Source organism: Zonotrichia albicollis, chromosome 1 (assembly GCF_047830755.1).
Source record: "Zonotrichia albicollis isolate bZonAlb1 chromosome 1, bZonAlb1.hap1, whole genome shotgun sequence".
In the NCBI taxonomy this organism is placed as follows: domain Eukaryota; kingdom Metazoa; phylum Chordata; class Aves; order Passeriformes; family Passerellidae; genus Zonotrichia; species Zonotrichia albicollis.
In genome coordinates, this window is record NC_133819.1 from 118,831,744 (window position 1) to 118,849,010 (window position 17,267).

Here is a 17,267-nt window from a genome sequence, read left to right on the forward strand (position 1 = left end):
GTGTGCATGACAGACGAGGCTGCTTCAACCAGAAAGGGTTTATTAATTAAAACATATGTTAATACAGAGAAAAAAACATTAAAAATTGTGCATTACATCGTGCTTACAGTCAGTAGTAAATTATATTTGTACCGTTTAACAGGAACTTTATTTTTTTTAGAGGCACTCCCGATGTTTATAAAGAATAATGCACTTAGGGATCTTTGTTTTGTTGGCTGCTGCTTAAAGCTGCAACACCACCGCACATCATACCAATATCTTCACTACTCATTATGTAAATATTCCAATTATATTGTGTCCCTATTATTAGCAGCAATGGTAATTAAGAGTTCCTACCTCCTATGTAATATGTAAACATTAAAAAATAATTAACAGTTCAGGAAAAAATAACTGCACTCAGTGCTCTAACTGCTGAGTTATGCAAACACGCTACCACTTAACAGGATCAGGGCATTTTTTAAGACATTTAGGAACTTCATATTAATAGAGCTGGTGAGGTCCAAATAAAGATCAAAAAGCCCTAGCTAAATATGCATATACATATGCAATCAAATGAGGTTTCTGCTACATAAACCAGTAGCCATAGAGATGGGTTTCATAGGAAAAGTTTAAATTTTCTTGTTCACTGAAACATGGTTCATTCCTTTGTGCAGTTTACATTCACAGATTAAAATTGAAGGACTGTAATATTATGACAATAGCTTTGGGTCTCCAACTGGTAAATTACTTGGAACTTGAGTTACACACTTGAACAATTGCCAGATAGCTGACTACTTGGTCTATTTTCTTATAAAGAAGAATTTGCAGTTCATTGAACTCCTGTATTTAAAGAGCTTTTGTATCACAAAACAGCGTATCACAAAACAGTATCACAAAATCTGAGAAAAAGAAATGTATATGAAATGCATTTTCATATAATCATTTATCTAAATATAGTTTCTTTAAATTCAGGCCCATATAAAAGTATTTTGAAAGAGAAAAATTAAAAAGGCACTTCAGGAAATTCAGAAATTGGAAGGGGAAAATAAAAGGCTGTTGTCAGTTTTGAAAGAATTTCTGGCATTGATCTTATCACAGCAGAAGAAACTACAACCAACATGTACTCTAAGGGTACTTTCACAGATTTTCCTCTTGCTAATAAAGAATAGTTTCTAGTGACTCTTGCAATAATGCCTTACTAATCACAATCTAAAGTAAGGCATTTCTAATATAACAGGATAGTTTCATTTCTCTTCCCTATTCCTATATGCCATTCCAATGTCCTAAAGATTACAAAATAATTGAAGTTATAATTTCTAACTACCTGATATAAAAGCATTTTTATGGATTCATTCATAGGAAAAATCATTTGGAATGCTTAAATATATAGCGCTTATGCAAAAACAAAACAGAGTTAAGAGCAGTTACTGTACTGAAAATAAAATTATGATACCAAGCATCTCCCATGCTGAGGTCCAAAGTGACCTCAAAGCATCCTTAAAACATACAACAGATATTTCTAAACTTCAGATCTGCAAAGGATAACCTACTTTACTCTCTGAAACAAACAGATAATGCAAACAGCTGAAAACTTTTGACTTCTGTAGTCCTCTACACTGGGGATTAAAGGATAATAATCTGAGTTGCTTATAGTTGTCCATAGACAGTATCACTTTGAACAAAGAAAATAAGAATTTTCAAGGTTGTTATGACTCTTTTACCAGTTCCTCCCCCCTGATTCACACTGTCCTCTGAAGAATATGTACGTGTTTTTCTATAAAACTTGAAGATTACTCTGTTAATTAGGACAAAAAGGGAAGACGCACAAGCAGCACAAAGAGTAACACAAATGTCTCACTATTGCTGACTAATTTTCAATTTGATACAAACTAACAAAAGAGCATTTTTTTTTCCCTGAGAATAGCTCCAAAAAGCAGCCTCTTCACTTCTTGTAAATCAGCCCACTAGTCTCATTTCTGCAACAAACTACCCTATTCACAGTCTATTCTTTGTTTTGCATTGTCTTGACAAGCCAAGATACAAGAGCTAAGTGTAAGGTTCTGGACTACATTACTACAGAAGAGTTGTCTCCAAAGACCTAACAGCAGCAGTATCAATCTGATAGTCAATGCACTCTTCAGCTTTCTGGCATACAAGTTACTCAATAACAAACAGTGTGACAAACATGTAGAATTCATTAATCTCTTCAGACATACAAACTGACAGACTCCAGTTAGTACAAAAGTGCAGCCAATATAACATTCAGTGAGTGCCCTGCAAAGACATACCGGTTTCATTCACAATGGAAATTTACATATTAAACTTATTTCCAATTCCAGTGTTCAAGAATTGATAAAATACTTGATTATTCCTAGGCAACCAGAGAAATGCTCTGAAGATAATCTGAAGATGCCATTATGAAGTCAGTCCATTCCTTGGCCAGCTCTTCAATGGAGACTTCCTCCCCCCCATATTCCTGTGGGAGAATGCTGATGGGAAAGTGTTCGGTCAGACTTTGCAAGTAGTTATTTCCATGCATGTACACCTAAACCAAAATATTAAAAGCATTTACTTAGGTATGAATGCTAGACTATTGAGTGAGAACAGGCAGCAAAGCATCTCAGTGCAAGAGCTGAATCCACAAGCTTGGTTTAACTAAATAAGTGTATTTGTTCATAATTAATTCTTAAAAAGGTGGAACTACCCTTGTAGTTTCCCCTAGGTACTCAAACTCTGTCCTCCTCTGAATCTGAAGGCTGGTGAAGGATGGACTACAACCTGAGAACTGCATTTTATGTAGCTGTGAGCACAGGAGCCAAAACTAACTACACACTTGTTCCAGACTGGTTTAGCAACGCTGGTGAGAGTACACTCTACATCCAAACTGCTAAACTGAGCTAAACCACAGGAATACTGGTGATTTGTTTTGTCATGATATCTTATACTTGCCCTTCGGTCATTTCCAAGAAAATAGCCCTGTCTGGCTCATGGCCATTACTATCTGGTCCTGCCACACGTATTTAAAAACAAGATTATGTAGGTCCAGACAGGTGTCAAGGAAGATACTCAACAGAATCTATATATCAGTCCTTATCTTTCAGTTCCAACTGGAATTGGATTCTGGACTACTTCTCCACTTTAACTCTTTCAATACTGTAGGTTTGGTTCTTCTCTTGCTTTATTGTAGCTATTTTGAAGCCTTGTTCATTACTTCCAGTCTGATACTTTTCTAGGATTTACTGTCCTGGCGATCACTGGCTAATGCAAATAACCAAAATCCAAACCAAAAAATAACCAAAAGGAGGCTTCAGAATCAGAACAACAATAGGCAGGGCTGCTTATTTTGTACCTTAGTCCTGCTGTTACCACTTCACTTTTCTGCCAGCTGAAAACTCCAGTATGTTTCCTATGTTGCAACAAACCATAGTCATTGGCATGCTTTTGCATCCAAATACAAATCTATTTGCAGATCTCTAACTGCAAAACTATTTAAAGCAACTAAGGAGCTATTTGGAAAAAACCTTAGAAATTAAGTCTGACCAATTTTTGATGCATAAATCTGGAGGTCTCTCAGAGCTAAACAGTTGTTTTCTACTAATTCTGCACAGCTTGGACCATAAAACACTGCTCAGTGATAATTTTTCTCTATCATTTGTAGGCAGAGTGCTGGGAAATCCAGGACCTATTTCTTTCTAGTTCTGCAGAAGAATTGTTATGTGACCTCAAGCAAATTATTTAACCTCTTTGTGATGCTGTTTTTTCTCTTCAGAGTAGCGATAACAGCACCACTTGCAACACTCATGTTAATAAAAACTGCAAATGCTTTACTGTTAGATTCTGGAGGTCTGTATGGCACTAACAAACAAAGATTATTTATGCTCCTCAGTACTCAGGAGTAACAGAGCCTAAGGAAAGTGCTGCAGATTGTCATATAAGGGTTTTGTGGCAGAAAGAAATATTTGTGTGCACTCACCCGCTGCTTTATTTTTTCAGTGAGAAAAGGCTTAATTAGAGCAAAGACTGGGTGGAAGAATAAAGGCTCATTAATCAAGTGGATACCTCGAACTTTCAGTGGAAAGGAATCCTGTCAGTATACATGGAAAACAGAATAAGAAAAAGAAAACATTATTGAAACACCTCTATTACTAAGCACAGGCCTGTAAAAACTGTCTAGTTCATAGGTTAAAGTATTTCTTTTGACCTTGCCAATTCCTGCATTTTCTAGCAGTGTAAATTAAGAACAACATTTAGAAAAATAATATCTTGTTCTTCCCATCAGAGGGCAAAATTTCTCCATTTTTTTCACCTTAGCAGGAGGTGAGATTGAATATTAAAAACAAACAGAGAAACAAAAAAGAAAACCATCACCAAATTGCACATAAATAAAGTACACAAACTTTGTGCTCAGCCTTTCTTCTAAAGTACAATTTTTAACAAGATTCTGCTACTAATTTACAAAATGCTATCAAGCTATGTGCTTTTATTGGCAATTTACAGCCTGAAGGATAATACATAAATAATACATATATAAACTATTGAAAATACTAATTTTAAGTTAAATAAATTATATTTATAATTTAGAGATAAGCCTTGAAATTACTAGGAATTTGGTCAAGACAGAAGTTCAGCTTTACAAGAAGATTACTGTTTTAATGAAATTGAAAAAAATATCTGCTATACAGCTTTTATAACATAAACTAGCTTGGATTCTACTTGCATTCATTTAAAAGTTCCAGATATATGAAATTTAAAAGAAAATATGGCAATTCTCAAAACAAGCTTTGTGCAATGGGGAAAGTACAGCTTCCCTTCACATCCCACCTGCTACTACCTCTGAGATGTTTTCTGCTTATAAAAATGGTACTTCTCACAAACACATCTCCTCACTAGTTCAATAGTTCTAAGGAAGGAAAAACCCAAAGCTAACACATTTCTTTAGTGCCACTCCTTCTCAATATAACATATGATAAAGACCTTAAAATTATCAGCTTGTATCTTCACTTAATGCTATTATGGGTTATCATATACTTAAAGCCTACTATCATGATTTTCACAAAACAGTCTTCTGCAGGGATATCAGATTTTTCAAGATAATGCCACTTATTATCCGCACTATGCTTTCCATTCCTTAGTACATACTTCCTTTCTATTAACTTCTGTTTTTTGATACAGGATAGTAATTTGCAAGACACATTTCTTGAGTAAAATACTGGGTTAAAAATAAGGTTTCTTTAATTTTACTTATAAGCATATTCTGGAGTTCATGAAACATGTCCTGGGGTGCACCAGGCACAGCATCTCCAGCCAGGCAAGGGAGGGGATTGTCCTGCTCTGCTCTGCACTGGGGCAGCCTCACCTTGAATACCGTGTGCAGTTTTGGGCACCAACATATAAAAAAGACATGAAGCTATTAGAGAGCTTCAAATGAAGGCCAGGAGGATGGTGAAGAGCCTGGAGGGGAAGTAGTGTGAGGAGTGGCTGTGGTCACTTGGTCTGTTTAGCCTGGAGAAGAGGAGACTGAGAAGGAACCTCATCACAGTCTGCAATTTCCTTGTGAAGGGAAGAGGAAGGGAAGATTTCTTCACTCTCCTGACCAGAGACAGGACCTAAGGGAATGGCCTGAAGTTGTGTCAGAGGAGGCTTATATTGGATATGAGGAAAAAGTTCTTAACCCAGAGAGTGGTTGAGCACTGGAACAGGCTCTCCAGGGAAGTGGTCACAGCTCCAAGCCTGACAAGAGTTCAAGAAGTGTTTGGGCAATGCTCTCAGCCACATGGTGTGTCTCTTGAAGTGTCCTGCATGGGGCCAGGAGTTCTGATGATTCTGATGAGTTCCCTCCAAATTAACATATTCTATGATTACATTATATTCAAGAACACTAATATAATCTCTGGATAAAATTTACAAACCCAGATAAAAGTGAGGAAAGGAATTAGGGGACCAAAAAATTTTAAATTCTTTTTCTTAGAAAAGAACACTGGAAACACACAATTTTTAATTTTTCTTTTCCATACCGAGAATAAGCATTTAGAAGTTTGAAAAACATTACAAAAATCAGAAATAGGTCAAGATGGAAACATCATAGTCAAAGAATTTCCTGCTTTGAGATAATGAATTGAAACCTTTAGATGTACTTGCAAATCCTATTCTGCCTCCTTTCTGCTCTATTTCAAGGTTAAAAAATTTACCAGCAAAATGTTTACTACCTCAGAAATCAACCCAAACACTCTCACTAGTCCTGTTTTCATGAGAACTGGCCCAAGACTGCATAACACCAGGAGTTCTTATTCTAGATGCGCAAAGTTGGGAATACCTAATGGTTTCAATAAAGTTGTACAGTACATATCAGAAAGGAAGAACATCTGAAGTTCTGATGATATTAATTCAATGACTAAGCCTTGATTGAATCTCAGATATAAGCCTTACCAAATCAGAGCAAGAGATTATCTCCCTGGCGCATTTCCACATCACAGGCTAACAGTTTTATTATCACTGACTTTCAACATAACTTCTGAAGGAAAATAAGATTACAGGACTACACTGTAGCTTGCCTGCCAGTTCTCTGTCCCCATTTTCCTTTAATTTTTTTTTCTCTCAAATCCAGTGGCAAAATTCAACTGAATTTGGCAGAAAGGAATAAGCCTCAAAGAGAGTAAAGTCCTGAGAAGTTTTGTGAAAAACAGGAGGTGAGGTAACAGTGATTTGCACAAAACAATGCTCATGTTGTGGGGAAGAAAGCAAGCAGAACATAAATGTTATACATTCTGTTGTTAGCAGATGGAAGATCACATAAGCATCAACCATACTGGTAACAAGTTAGGAGTGTCTTGATCTTAATTGTTCACAGTGCACACTATTTTTAACATTCTCTGAGACAGGAATAAATGCTTTAAATATTGAGAAAATACACAAAAGAATGGAAGACAATAGATGAAACAGGATAACAAATAGAGATCCTTCCAAAACTGGGCTTCATCTGCTCCTTCAGTCATGAAATTCTTGTGTTGTAACAGGTTGGTGGAGCTCTTATAAAAGAGCAGAAGTTAGAGGACATTTACTGGTATAGAAGAATAAAATTTAGGTAAAATCAAGCACAACTTGTAATTGATTTAGGATTTTGTTCCTCTAAGTTGCTTAGTCTGAGAATGCCTACAGAAGGAAAATTTACTATAGCTTGGAAGAGATGAAAAATTGGAAATCATAGCAATGAAGCTGCATAAAGCATTATGTCATACTTACTGTGAGAACAGCAGCAATTTTCTTGGCCACTGCTGGGCTGATTTGAAAAGCATGAGCAAATCTCCACCCCTGAAGGTCAAAGATGGCCTTGACTCCATTTCGCTGAGTCTCGATCTCCCTTACAATGAGCTCTGATGTGATGAGACTTACACGAAACACGTCATATGCTGTAAACAAACTGGGATCCCATTGTCCTGAGGAGAAGATAGATTACCCTGCATTACCATGAGAAAATCCCATACACCTGCACTTTTTCTTCCTACGGCTTCTAATGTGCTTCTCAGGAAAAAGAATTAATCAGCAAGAACAAAGTTCCTGAAATAAACTGGTTTGGCAGTACATAAGTTAATTTGTGTACCTGCTCTCTCATACATCTTTGATGCTCTTTTAGTAGATGGTGCCACATAATGTAGCATGCTCTACCTATAGCCACAGACCCAGTACAAGGTACAATTCAGTAACACTCATGCTAGCAGAAGCTGCAGATCATCAGTCCAATCAATTAATGTAATTGCTTTTCAGCACTGCCATTTTCTGGCACAACTCAGTGAATCTCACTTTTTTTTTTTTCTGAGGCCTGAGTGAAAAATTGCATGGGATGAGCCCTAACCCTAGATGAAAGCTTTAGAGGGCACAACTACCTACCTAACTAGATGATAATAAGACAGTTCTTTGAAAGTTGGCAAAAATAAAGTCTCTGTCCAAAACAAACATAAAGAGACATGGTGTTCATTTAACTATGTACTATTTGAAAATACTTTTAGGAGGTGCATCAAGCATTTTCCAAGTGTTGTTTGCTAGGGCTCTTTGGCTACAAGTAAACAATGAAAGGCTGGTGATCATCCCAGCCTAAACTAAATGTTGATATATGACAAGGTGTACACCTTTGTTTGTGTTCTCCCTACTCTGTGCTGTGTCTGCATCAGTACCACAGTCTCAGCCCATGGCTTTGACAATTTACATGAACTCAAATCATTTTTGGGACACTCAGAGCCAAAAACCCACATAATCTTACAAGTTTTAACCTTCAAGATTCTTTTGATGCAACAAGAATTTCACTGAAAAGAAAATTAGGTTCTTCATAAGGGATTTTACAGCTTTAGCCATACCAATATATAAGTAAAATTATTTAATTGCTATAGCTCAGAAAATTCACCTTTATATTAACATAAAGGCATTTCTAGCAAGGAACATAAATATATTACCATTCTTGTTAAGATATTCTGATATGATCTAGTTTTATCAACCCCTGAAGTTGTACCCATAAAATATTTTTGATTTGCTGCTGAAATGGTGATAGTTAAAAAAGTAAACCACAAAATGAAACAAAGCAAACAAACAAAGCCTAAAAACTTCAGTGTCAGAATCAGGTGTGAAACTGTTCCAAGCAATTTTGTCACTCACCAATTCTGTATATTAGAACTTTGCTTCCATGTGGGTCTCTTGACCTTAGGACTCCGTGATAGCCAGCTTGCAAAAGACCAAGAATAGAAGATGGTTGTAAATCTGCACTTATTTCTGGGCATTCAATTCTCCACTTCTGATAATTCTTCAATAACTGGAAAAAAAATTAATTTGGATGTCAGGTAAGCATCAGCTATTATAGGAGGAGCACAGTTAAAAATATATTTTCCAAATGTGGTCACAGTCAGGTTTAATTCATTAAATTAACTATAATTTATTGTATATTTTAATCAAATCACTCCTAGAAACAGAAGGTTGCTATACTGGATCAACTAAGTAAGTAAATTGCCATGATGAATTTAGAACCCAGTGAAATCATTATTGGACTGCAGTTGTCATTTTGTGTCAGAAAGAAAACTGGATGTACAATAACCCTGTAGTTTCTATGTAAAATGCATCTAAACCCAATTTTTTTTCTGCTCAGGTTACCTTTAGGATTGTTCATTTTGCTACTTCATCAGACTCCTTCAAGATTTTTTAAATTTAGATGTGCAAAATTTTATGGAGGAACATTCTCTTTCACTCACTCACTCTCTCCTTCCCTAATTTTACGCTATTTTTTACATCAGTAATTCTAGCTTACTGTTTGAAACAGGTATGCTCATCAGCATACCCCAAAACATTTTTGAGGTCTCTTCTACCCCTCTGAAATGAGAGAATACAACACAGTAGTGGGTCCATTACACATTTGACAGTTTCCCTCCCACAGAGTGGAAATAATGACATCCTGCCAGGTTAAAAGAGAGATCCTGTTTGTTGCCAGGGACTTGGTCAGCCTGATTCTCAAGGCTGGGAGGCAGCACCATACCCAGCATTTCTACAGGAAGAGCTGGGTGTCGAAAGGCCATGGACTAGTGCTAAGCAAGAGGCAATTAAAGGTGTTCCTTTGTGATGTAATCTGTGTTGAGGAATTACAGGCAGCACTGTGAAAGCTCGTCTCAGAGATGAATCGTTAAAAATTATGTTGGTAATGCAGTAGTTCTAATTTCCAAGTCTTTTCTCCTTTAATATTAACTAAGTGTTTGTGGGGAAAATAAACTATGCCCTGCAATGAAAATTTATTTAAGACATTGTGCATAAGTAGGAAGCTCTGCAAGACTGTCTTCTAAAATGCTTCCTCTCTGCTCATCAACTAAAATTTGCCTCTGCTGTATCACCTCTGCTAAGGTTATCACTAAGCTTGGAAAGCAGAGAGATAGCTATTACAAGTAATTCATATTTTGTTTTAATTTCCTCAATGGCTATGACTTAGAGGTCTAACCCAAGACCTTCAAAGTAGCTGAGAATCAGAATTTTTGAGTACCCTTTTTCATGGCAAACCAAAAGGTAGCTTTAAATCTTAAAGGTGGCATGCACAGACTAGTTTTGAAATTGCTTCTATATTTCATCAAACAGGAATACCCAATCTGATCCTCAGCACAGTTTCACAAATTAAGTGTGTTCACTTCACTGAAAACATCGATCAAAAGTCTTTTATTTGCTATAATTTGTATTAACAGAAATTTTTTTCCTTTACCAATTACTCTGTATTTTGCAACAGAAATACCAAAATTAGAAGAGCTGTCAGGTCCAACTAATAGAACATAACTGTAAAAAAGTTAAAATTTTCTTGTATCTATGCAAGTATAATTTTCTTCAGTATTTTCATTGGAAGAATGATCAGAAGGAACTTCAGTAAAATTGAATTAATCCCTACAGACTCTTAGAGGGAGACCTGGAACTCAGCATCCTGTAGATCATAGCATGCTCATGTCAGATAATTAATGCTACCCTTCCCTCTAGTTTTATGCTTCTTGTATCATTCTACATAAAACATTATTTTTCTTCAGCTTAATGCTTTTCTGCTCAGATTAAGGTTGAATTATTTTGAAAGTCTCTCAAGTGAATTGCCATGAGGAAACTATTTATAAAACATTGTTGTTTATCAGCAAAATTTACATAAAAATATATGGCACACTGATTAGAAATTAGCTATATTTTTAAGGACACAGAGCCTAAAAATACATATTTAGATCCAAAAATTAAATGTGTATATATATATATATATGTACATACATATGTGTATACACATATATATATATACACACACGCACATATATATATGTATACCATGCTAGAATCCCACTTGATTTGGCACTGAAAAAAACACAGATAAAAGGCTCATCCTAAATCATCACCACAGAAAGAAACATTTAGCCATTAGGAGAATTTTATTAGAAGTCTGTTGACTGCATTCAATCAGTTTTAGCCTAGGTTAATTTTAAAACTAACAAACAAACGAGGTGAAGGAAAGAGGGAGGAAGTAGGGAAAGTAAGTTAATTTGTGGAACAGTTCACTACAATTGCAAAGACAGGCCTGTTGAGGTACCCTGATTATCTCATTCTGCCAGCACTTGACTGTTTGTCTGCAAAGGGCACTGTTTGAGCAATCCCAACTGCTTTGTGCCAGACAGCAATGTCAACATTGTTTCTTCCTTGCTCTTTCCAAAACAGACTCTGAAATAGCAGCAAAATACAAAGCCAGCCTGAAAACAACTATGCAGACATCTGTCCCTTTGTAATTTGCCACTTTTCTTCTAAAATCTGTGATACCACAACATCATGCAGATATATAAACACCTCTTTGAAGAACTCCCTGACAAAACTAAGATGAGAATAAAAATGACACATTAATTCAATACCCTATATAATCCTGTCTAGTCAATACAGATAGATATAATTTTCATGATATTTACATTTTCTAAATTGGAAACAAGGATTTAAGTTCTTGGACTTTGGAAGAAAGAGAGTGGCATTTTCAGCTTGTGATGCACTCAAGATCCTTACAGAAGGCATAGTTAACCTACTTGCACACCCATTAAGGAGAAAATATATGGTTGGAATACTTCTGAAACTTTCCATGACACAAAGTAAGTGGTGCACCTTTCAGACATATAACTTGGCAAAGCCTAAAGCACGCTTCCCTTGGCAAAAAAATCACAAAGTGCTGAAGAGTTCTCAGATTTTGAAGATCTAATCTAATTACCTAAAATTATTTAATTCTGAAGTAAAAGTCAGCATTAGAGAACTTCCATGAAATCTACAGCTAGTTTTGGCAGATATTCTGTAAATTTTTATTTATGTAAGCAACCTCTTTCTTACAGGTGGACATAGCCAAGTCTCACATGGCCACTTACAAGAATAATCCTTAAGCATAAAAGGAATTCAAACACTAGCAGTGGTTTAGAGGTTTTCTAGTTTTACACTGTTTAAGCACAGAAATTCATGTATAATTTTTTTTCAAATAAGATTCTTTTTCAGCAGGGTAAAACATAAATGTTGCATATAACAATCTGTTTGGATATAGATGAAACAACCCAATCTCAGGAAAAACAGACACATTCATTACCCAGTATAAAAAATGGCTCACACACTTAATGACACAAGAAAAACTCAATGTATAATTATCTGTGTTTACAAATGGAATAACCTACTTAGCATCTGCTCAGCATCTCAAAATAGATGCAAGATAACTTGATAAAGGGGGGAAAGCTGGATGAAAAACTCCAGTGTCTGTAGTTCAGCATTAATTAAGAGGTTTTTTCCCCTGATGTCTGTTGGGGACAGTTCCAGATTTCTGAACATTAGAGATTACAAAGTTATCAATTAAACCAAGATCCAGATCCTACAAACACAAGTGAACTTGGTACTTAGAAGCAAAAGAACTAGAACACATTGGGCTTGTTAGAGAAACAAATGCATCTGTATATGTAAATTAATTATATTTTTCTTGATTAATAATTATTTAGTTATAGTAATGTGGATGATAGGCAGAATTAGGCCTCTGTTGTGTCAGAAGTTGTAAAAATGCACACAATGCTTGGGGAAAAAGTGTTTTTTACTGGTATTCTTTGCAGGAGAAACCATAGCTCAAATTTCAGAATATAAACCTTTACACATATGTATTTTATATTGTTTTTTATATATGCCTGTACGAATGTACCCAGAATTTAAACATACAACATACACAGACAAAGAATTTAAAATATTTTATGGAGACACAGAATTTTCCTAATTCTTCGTGCATTACTTCCTTGTCACTGGAAAAAGACTGGCACGTGCTGGCTTAGCACAAAGGGAAGCCTGGCTGACTGATTTGTGTCTCCTCAAGATTCAGCTCAGAGAGCTAGTAAGGGCTCTTCCATCCTTTTCAAGGAATTCCTTGGTATTGATAGAAGAAAAGCAGCCAAGTAACTGATTTCAACTTAGCATTTATGCTTGAATGATGTGGAGATCCTCAGGGATAATGTCTGAGACTCAGCAGTGTGTTTGACACTACAGAAAACACCACCTCTTGTACAGCACAGTCATCCTAAGTGACTCCCTTGCAGCAGAAGGCACCAGGAAATCTTCATTCCTCCACAAGTCAAATGCAAAACCAAAGTCTGGCTACACTCCTTGGTATCAACCAGAACTCCTAAAAGAATCCTAGATATTTAGGGGTTTTCAGTGCCACAAAGTGATGTTTACAGATGTATGTAATGAAAACCCCCTGCACAGAGTTTCAATGCCAAACATTTTTCTTCTGTTCTCCAGAGTATAATCTATTTCAGGTACAAAAAGACGGCATTCCAAAGTCCCTGAGAGTCAGTCCTATGCAAGAGTTATAGGATGCAATGCATACTAAAACAGGAAGAAACAATTATGGCCAAAAGGAGATGCTTGTTTTCCAGATTTCACATATCACTAGTGAATCCAAGTGAGAGTGGTTTTGGTGATAACAACAAAGTCAAACATACACACACAGCTGGTACATTCAAAAAGGGGCAGACACTGATCTCTGTGGTGACCTGTGACAAAACATGAGGGAATGGCCTGAAGTTGTGTCATGGGGAGTTTAGGCTGGGTATCAGAAAAAGGTTTTTCACCCAGAGAATGGCTGGGCACTGGAGCAGGCTCCCCAGGGAAGTGGTCACAGCACCAAGCCTGGCAGAGCTCAAGAGGCATTTGGAAAATGCTCTCCGGCACACAGTGTGACTCTTTGACAGGGTGTCTGTGCAGGGCCAGGAGCTGAACTTGAACGATCCCAGTACGTCCCTTCCAACTCAAGATATTCTGTGATTCTGTGAGAATAGTCTGTTATTGAGCTTAACTGAATGATCACTGTGTTCAAGAAATTGAGATAGTTTTATCTTTTCTGATAGTTTTATCTTTTCTTCAAGTCCTTTAATTCCAGATACCTGTTTCAGTGCCGGATTTTCTTCTAGCATGAGAGATATCAATATATCATTAAAAGCAAGTCTGGAATTGCCATTAGAAAAATGGAAAAAATTGCTGTTATGAGTCACCATAAAGGACTTTGAAATGGAATGTCTTGATACAATCTACCTGATTATTCTTTTCTGAAGCATTTCCAAATGTTGATAACTGACATCAGATAAATCTGTGTCAATTATTTACCAGAAATGCATCAAAGAAACAGTCTGGTCATATGCCAGACTCTTGATTCATAGTTAAGGCTAAGTATAAGCCTGTACTAAGATGCTGGACAACCTTTGCTTATATGCATTGACAGGACCACTAACTTCGATTATCCCTTAGCTGCTCTACAAATACCATGCAGTAGTACATGGAAACCCAGTGGGCAAAGAGAATCTTATTGGCCTGAACTCCACACCAAGAGGCAACATCAGATCAGGACAAGAGGGAAGAGCCACTCTCAGGACTGATGGCAGGAGAGCTCTGCCTAGGCTGAAGTGCTAACATAACTTCTGCGTGAAGTCACACTTGGGTTAGATGAATGTACAACTTGGGACCACGAGAGATTTTTGCACAATAGTTCTTTTTGGCCTTGATAGACCAATTGCAATAAATACATTCCTGTGGGGGGAAAAAAAAGAAAGAGGAAAAAAAAAAAAGCTTCTGTTATTCTTCCCATACTGTAAGACAAGTATTCTAGAAAATGGTGTCAGCTGGGATGTAGTAGATTAAGTGCAAGTAGCTGTAGCACTTGGAGAACTGAAATTCTAGACAGAAACGTTAAACACAGGTGGTTTTGAACATCAGAATCTCTTAATTCAAAGGAAGGTTTGAAATTCAGAAACTTAGCAGCCTGTGGAGACCCAGAAAATCTTAAAAGATTTTAAAATGACAACTTTTTCAAAGGAGGTCAGTGTTGAGGGCTGATTCCCAAGAGAAGCATAGGAAATTTGCTACTTCATGGACTCCCATCTCTAAACCTTGTCTAGATTCCACACTCCCAAAGATTAGTCTTACCTACTTAACATACCTCACAATCCCAGCAAAGTGCAAAAACATACAGGCCAAATTCAGAAATGCAACTGTCCTGTCTATAGGATTACCAGCAACAACCAATTACAATGCAATTAGGAGTGGATATTAAGGAATCCATATGTCCTTATTAGGCCCTTTAAGCATTTTGGAACCATGGAACACAGGAAAAAAAATGGCTTTTGTTTGGAAAGGAAAATAAAAAACATGGTCCTACAGTGGCTAGTGCACAACTTTGATACAAATAATCTTGTGAACCTCAAGTAAAAGTAACATACATAAAACAAAAGGAATCTGACTTCACTCGTTGGTTCATCTGTTGAGGAGGAAAGGTTTAAAGCTATGATGCAAATGTCATGAGTCAAATGAAAAGAACAAAAATACAATTTTTAAAGCTATTTATGATTAAGGGCCTAATTCAATTTCTCAATTTCCTTTTTTAGCTACCTTGATCCTGCAATACATCCATATGTAAACAATCATCTCTTATGGTGACTAAACTTGGAAAACCTACAGTTCAGAGAAGTCAGAAACTAACAGGTGAAGAAACCAATAGGTGAAGTCTGTTGGGCAACGCAGTGTAAACAACAGAAAATTCCATGGAAACACAGCTTTCAGTTGGCACATGTGAATCAAAGCTTTTGCCCTGGGAGGATTTGGAAATACTTTCTGTTCCAAAGGTTTAATGGCTATCAATCTTCCATTTCAAAAAATAAGAAACTGATAACAATCAGTGCCTCTGGATATTAAAAATATGTGTGCTCTGTGGCAAAAGGCATACAAAGAGCCGGGAAAGTACCACAACTTACCAAAGCCTGCTAGGAGTTCTGTAAAAGACTAGACTCCAAGCAAACAGAAGTTTTTACTCATAGTTTTACAGTAATTATAAGTCTGTAGCGAAACTAGCACGCCTGCTAGTAACCTGAGCCTGATAATCATGACAAGGGTGTCCTTTGAAGGATACCATTTCCTAATCGGAGCTGTGACCTTACCACGCTTACTGTATCGGCGAGTGACTGTACCGCGCTTACCACAGCCTGAGTTACCACACCGGCACCGCGCTGAGCCAGCACATTGATTCGGTGCCGTGCCGAGGACACGCGTGACAAGCAATCATTAGTTACACCCTGGAACTCCGCGCTCGGCCTCGCCCGACCCGGCAGAGCAGGGCACGGACCCACCCCACAGCCTGTCCCAGCAGCCACAGCCCGAGCCGGGGCTGCCCTCCCCGAGCCCGGCTGCTCCCGTCCTCGGGCACCGGGACTGAGCTCCTCGGGCACCGGGACTTGCCGCCACCGCCGCTCCTCACCCTCCAGGCCAGGTCCATGTGGAAGTCTCGGGCGCGCAGGAACCGCACCAGGAAAGCATCGGAGAGGGGCTGCGGCCAGCGCTGGCCGGGCTCTGCCTCGGCCCGCCGCCGCAGCTCGGACACGGCACCGCGCACCCACGGAGAGTGGTCGGGCAGGTCATTGACGTGCCCCGCGCCCGCCAGAGCCTGCGACATCCCCGCGGCACGGCCGAGCTCAGCCCCGCCGCCGGCCCCGGCCCATTGAGGGGAGCGCGGCGGCGGCGGAGACCGGCCCGGTTCGGCTGCCCCCGCCCCCGCGGGGTTAACCCCTGAGCGCCCTCCCGGGCCCCGGCCTGGGAGCGGCAGGTGCGCCGCCTCCCCGGCCTGCCTCTTCTGGGCTTGTCTTCTCCACTTTTACGGACTTGACCGGTTTTTTAGGATTATACGTTTTAAGCCCATCTCCTGTTTTTCTCTTCCAGTCGCAAAAGTGAGCCTGACCTGCTCCCTGTGGAGGGCGAGGGGCGGCCCCACGGGGCAGGGAGAGCCCCGCCGCTGGGACCCGCGGCGCCCACCGCAGGAGCGTCATCCCGGGCCCCGGGAACGCGCTGAGGGTCGTGGCCTCTCCCCCTTTTTTTTTTTTTTTGGCAGAAATAATCCATCTTTAGATACTAAATCGCAAAGTGCTGCAACTTCATTGTAGCTGGGAAATGAAGTGTAAAGTGGGGATCCCTGCTTGTGCAGAACTGCCTTGGAGCACCTCATCCTTAACGTAAATATGCGATAATGAAAATATATTCACTCTGCCAGGAGAAAGGTTGAATTCAATTTCACCCCCTTAGTCCAACTTTGCTGCCCAGCAGTGAGTTCGATTACGAAAGGTAAAGAGTTCATGGCTGTTACTGTATTTTGTATTTTTAGTAGCACCTTTTCCTTGTATTAGGTTTCCTTTGAGATCTCTCTGGTCTACTTATGCTAAAAGCCTGATTTCATCTACTATACAATTAATAAGGCATGCTTAGGTCTAGTA

At 38.4% G+C, this 17,267-nt stretch overlaps 1 protein-coding gene across 3 annotated transcripts; it reads right to left on the minus strand.

Moving 5' to 3' along the window:
• Positions 1-23: 23 nt before the first annotated feature.
• Positions 24-16,558, minus strand: TTPA (alpha tocopherol transfer protein). Of its 3 annotated transcripts, none has more exons than XM_026791583.2 (5): positions 16,262-16,555; positions 8,623-8,776; positions 7,219-7,412; positions 3,953-4,063; positions 24-2,468 (listed from the first exon to the last, which is right to left on the minus strand). In XM_026791583.2, exons 1-5 carry the CDS (start codon positions 16,454-16,456, stop codon positions 2,427-2,429), a joined length of 696 nt encoding a protein of 231 aa, XP_026647384.2. In that variant the 5' UTR covers positions 16,457-16,555; the 3' UTR covers positions 24-2,426. The 3 variants fall into 3 exon arrangements, with proteins under 3 accessions (XP_026647384.2, XP_005479392.2, XP_026647382.2); XM_005479335.4 differs by having other exon boundaries at positions 24-2,524; positions 16,262-16,552; XM_026791581.2 differs by lacking the exon at positions 3,953-4,063 and having other exon boundaries at positions 24-2,524; positions 16,262-16,558.
• Between the last annotated feature and the right edge of the window lie 709 nt (positions 16,559-17,267).

Coding starts and splice junctions, on each gene's coding strand:
- TTPA (XM_005479335.4), bottom strand. CDS start 16,456: ATGTCGCAGGCTCTGGCGGGCGCGGGGCACGTCAATGACCTGCCCGAC. Junction 4,064..7,218: donor AAATTGCTGCTGTTCTCACA/GTAAGTATGACA, acceptor GTATACTGACAG/GATTCCTTTCCACTGAAAGT. Junction 2,525..3,952: donor CTGAAAAAATAAAGCAGCGG/GTGAGTGCACAC, acceptor ATTTTGGTTTAG/GTGTACATGCATGGAAATAA.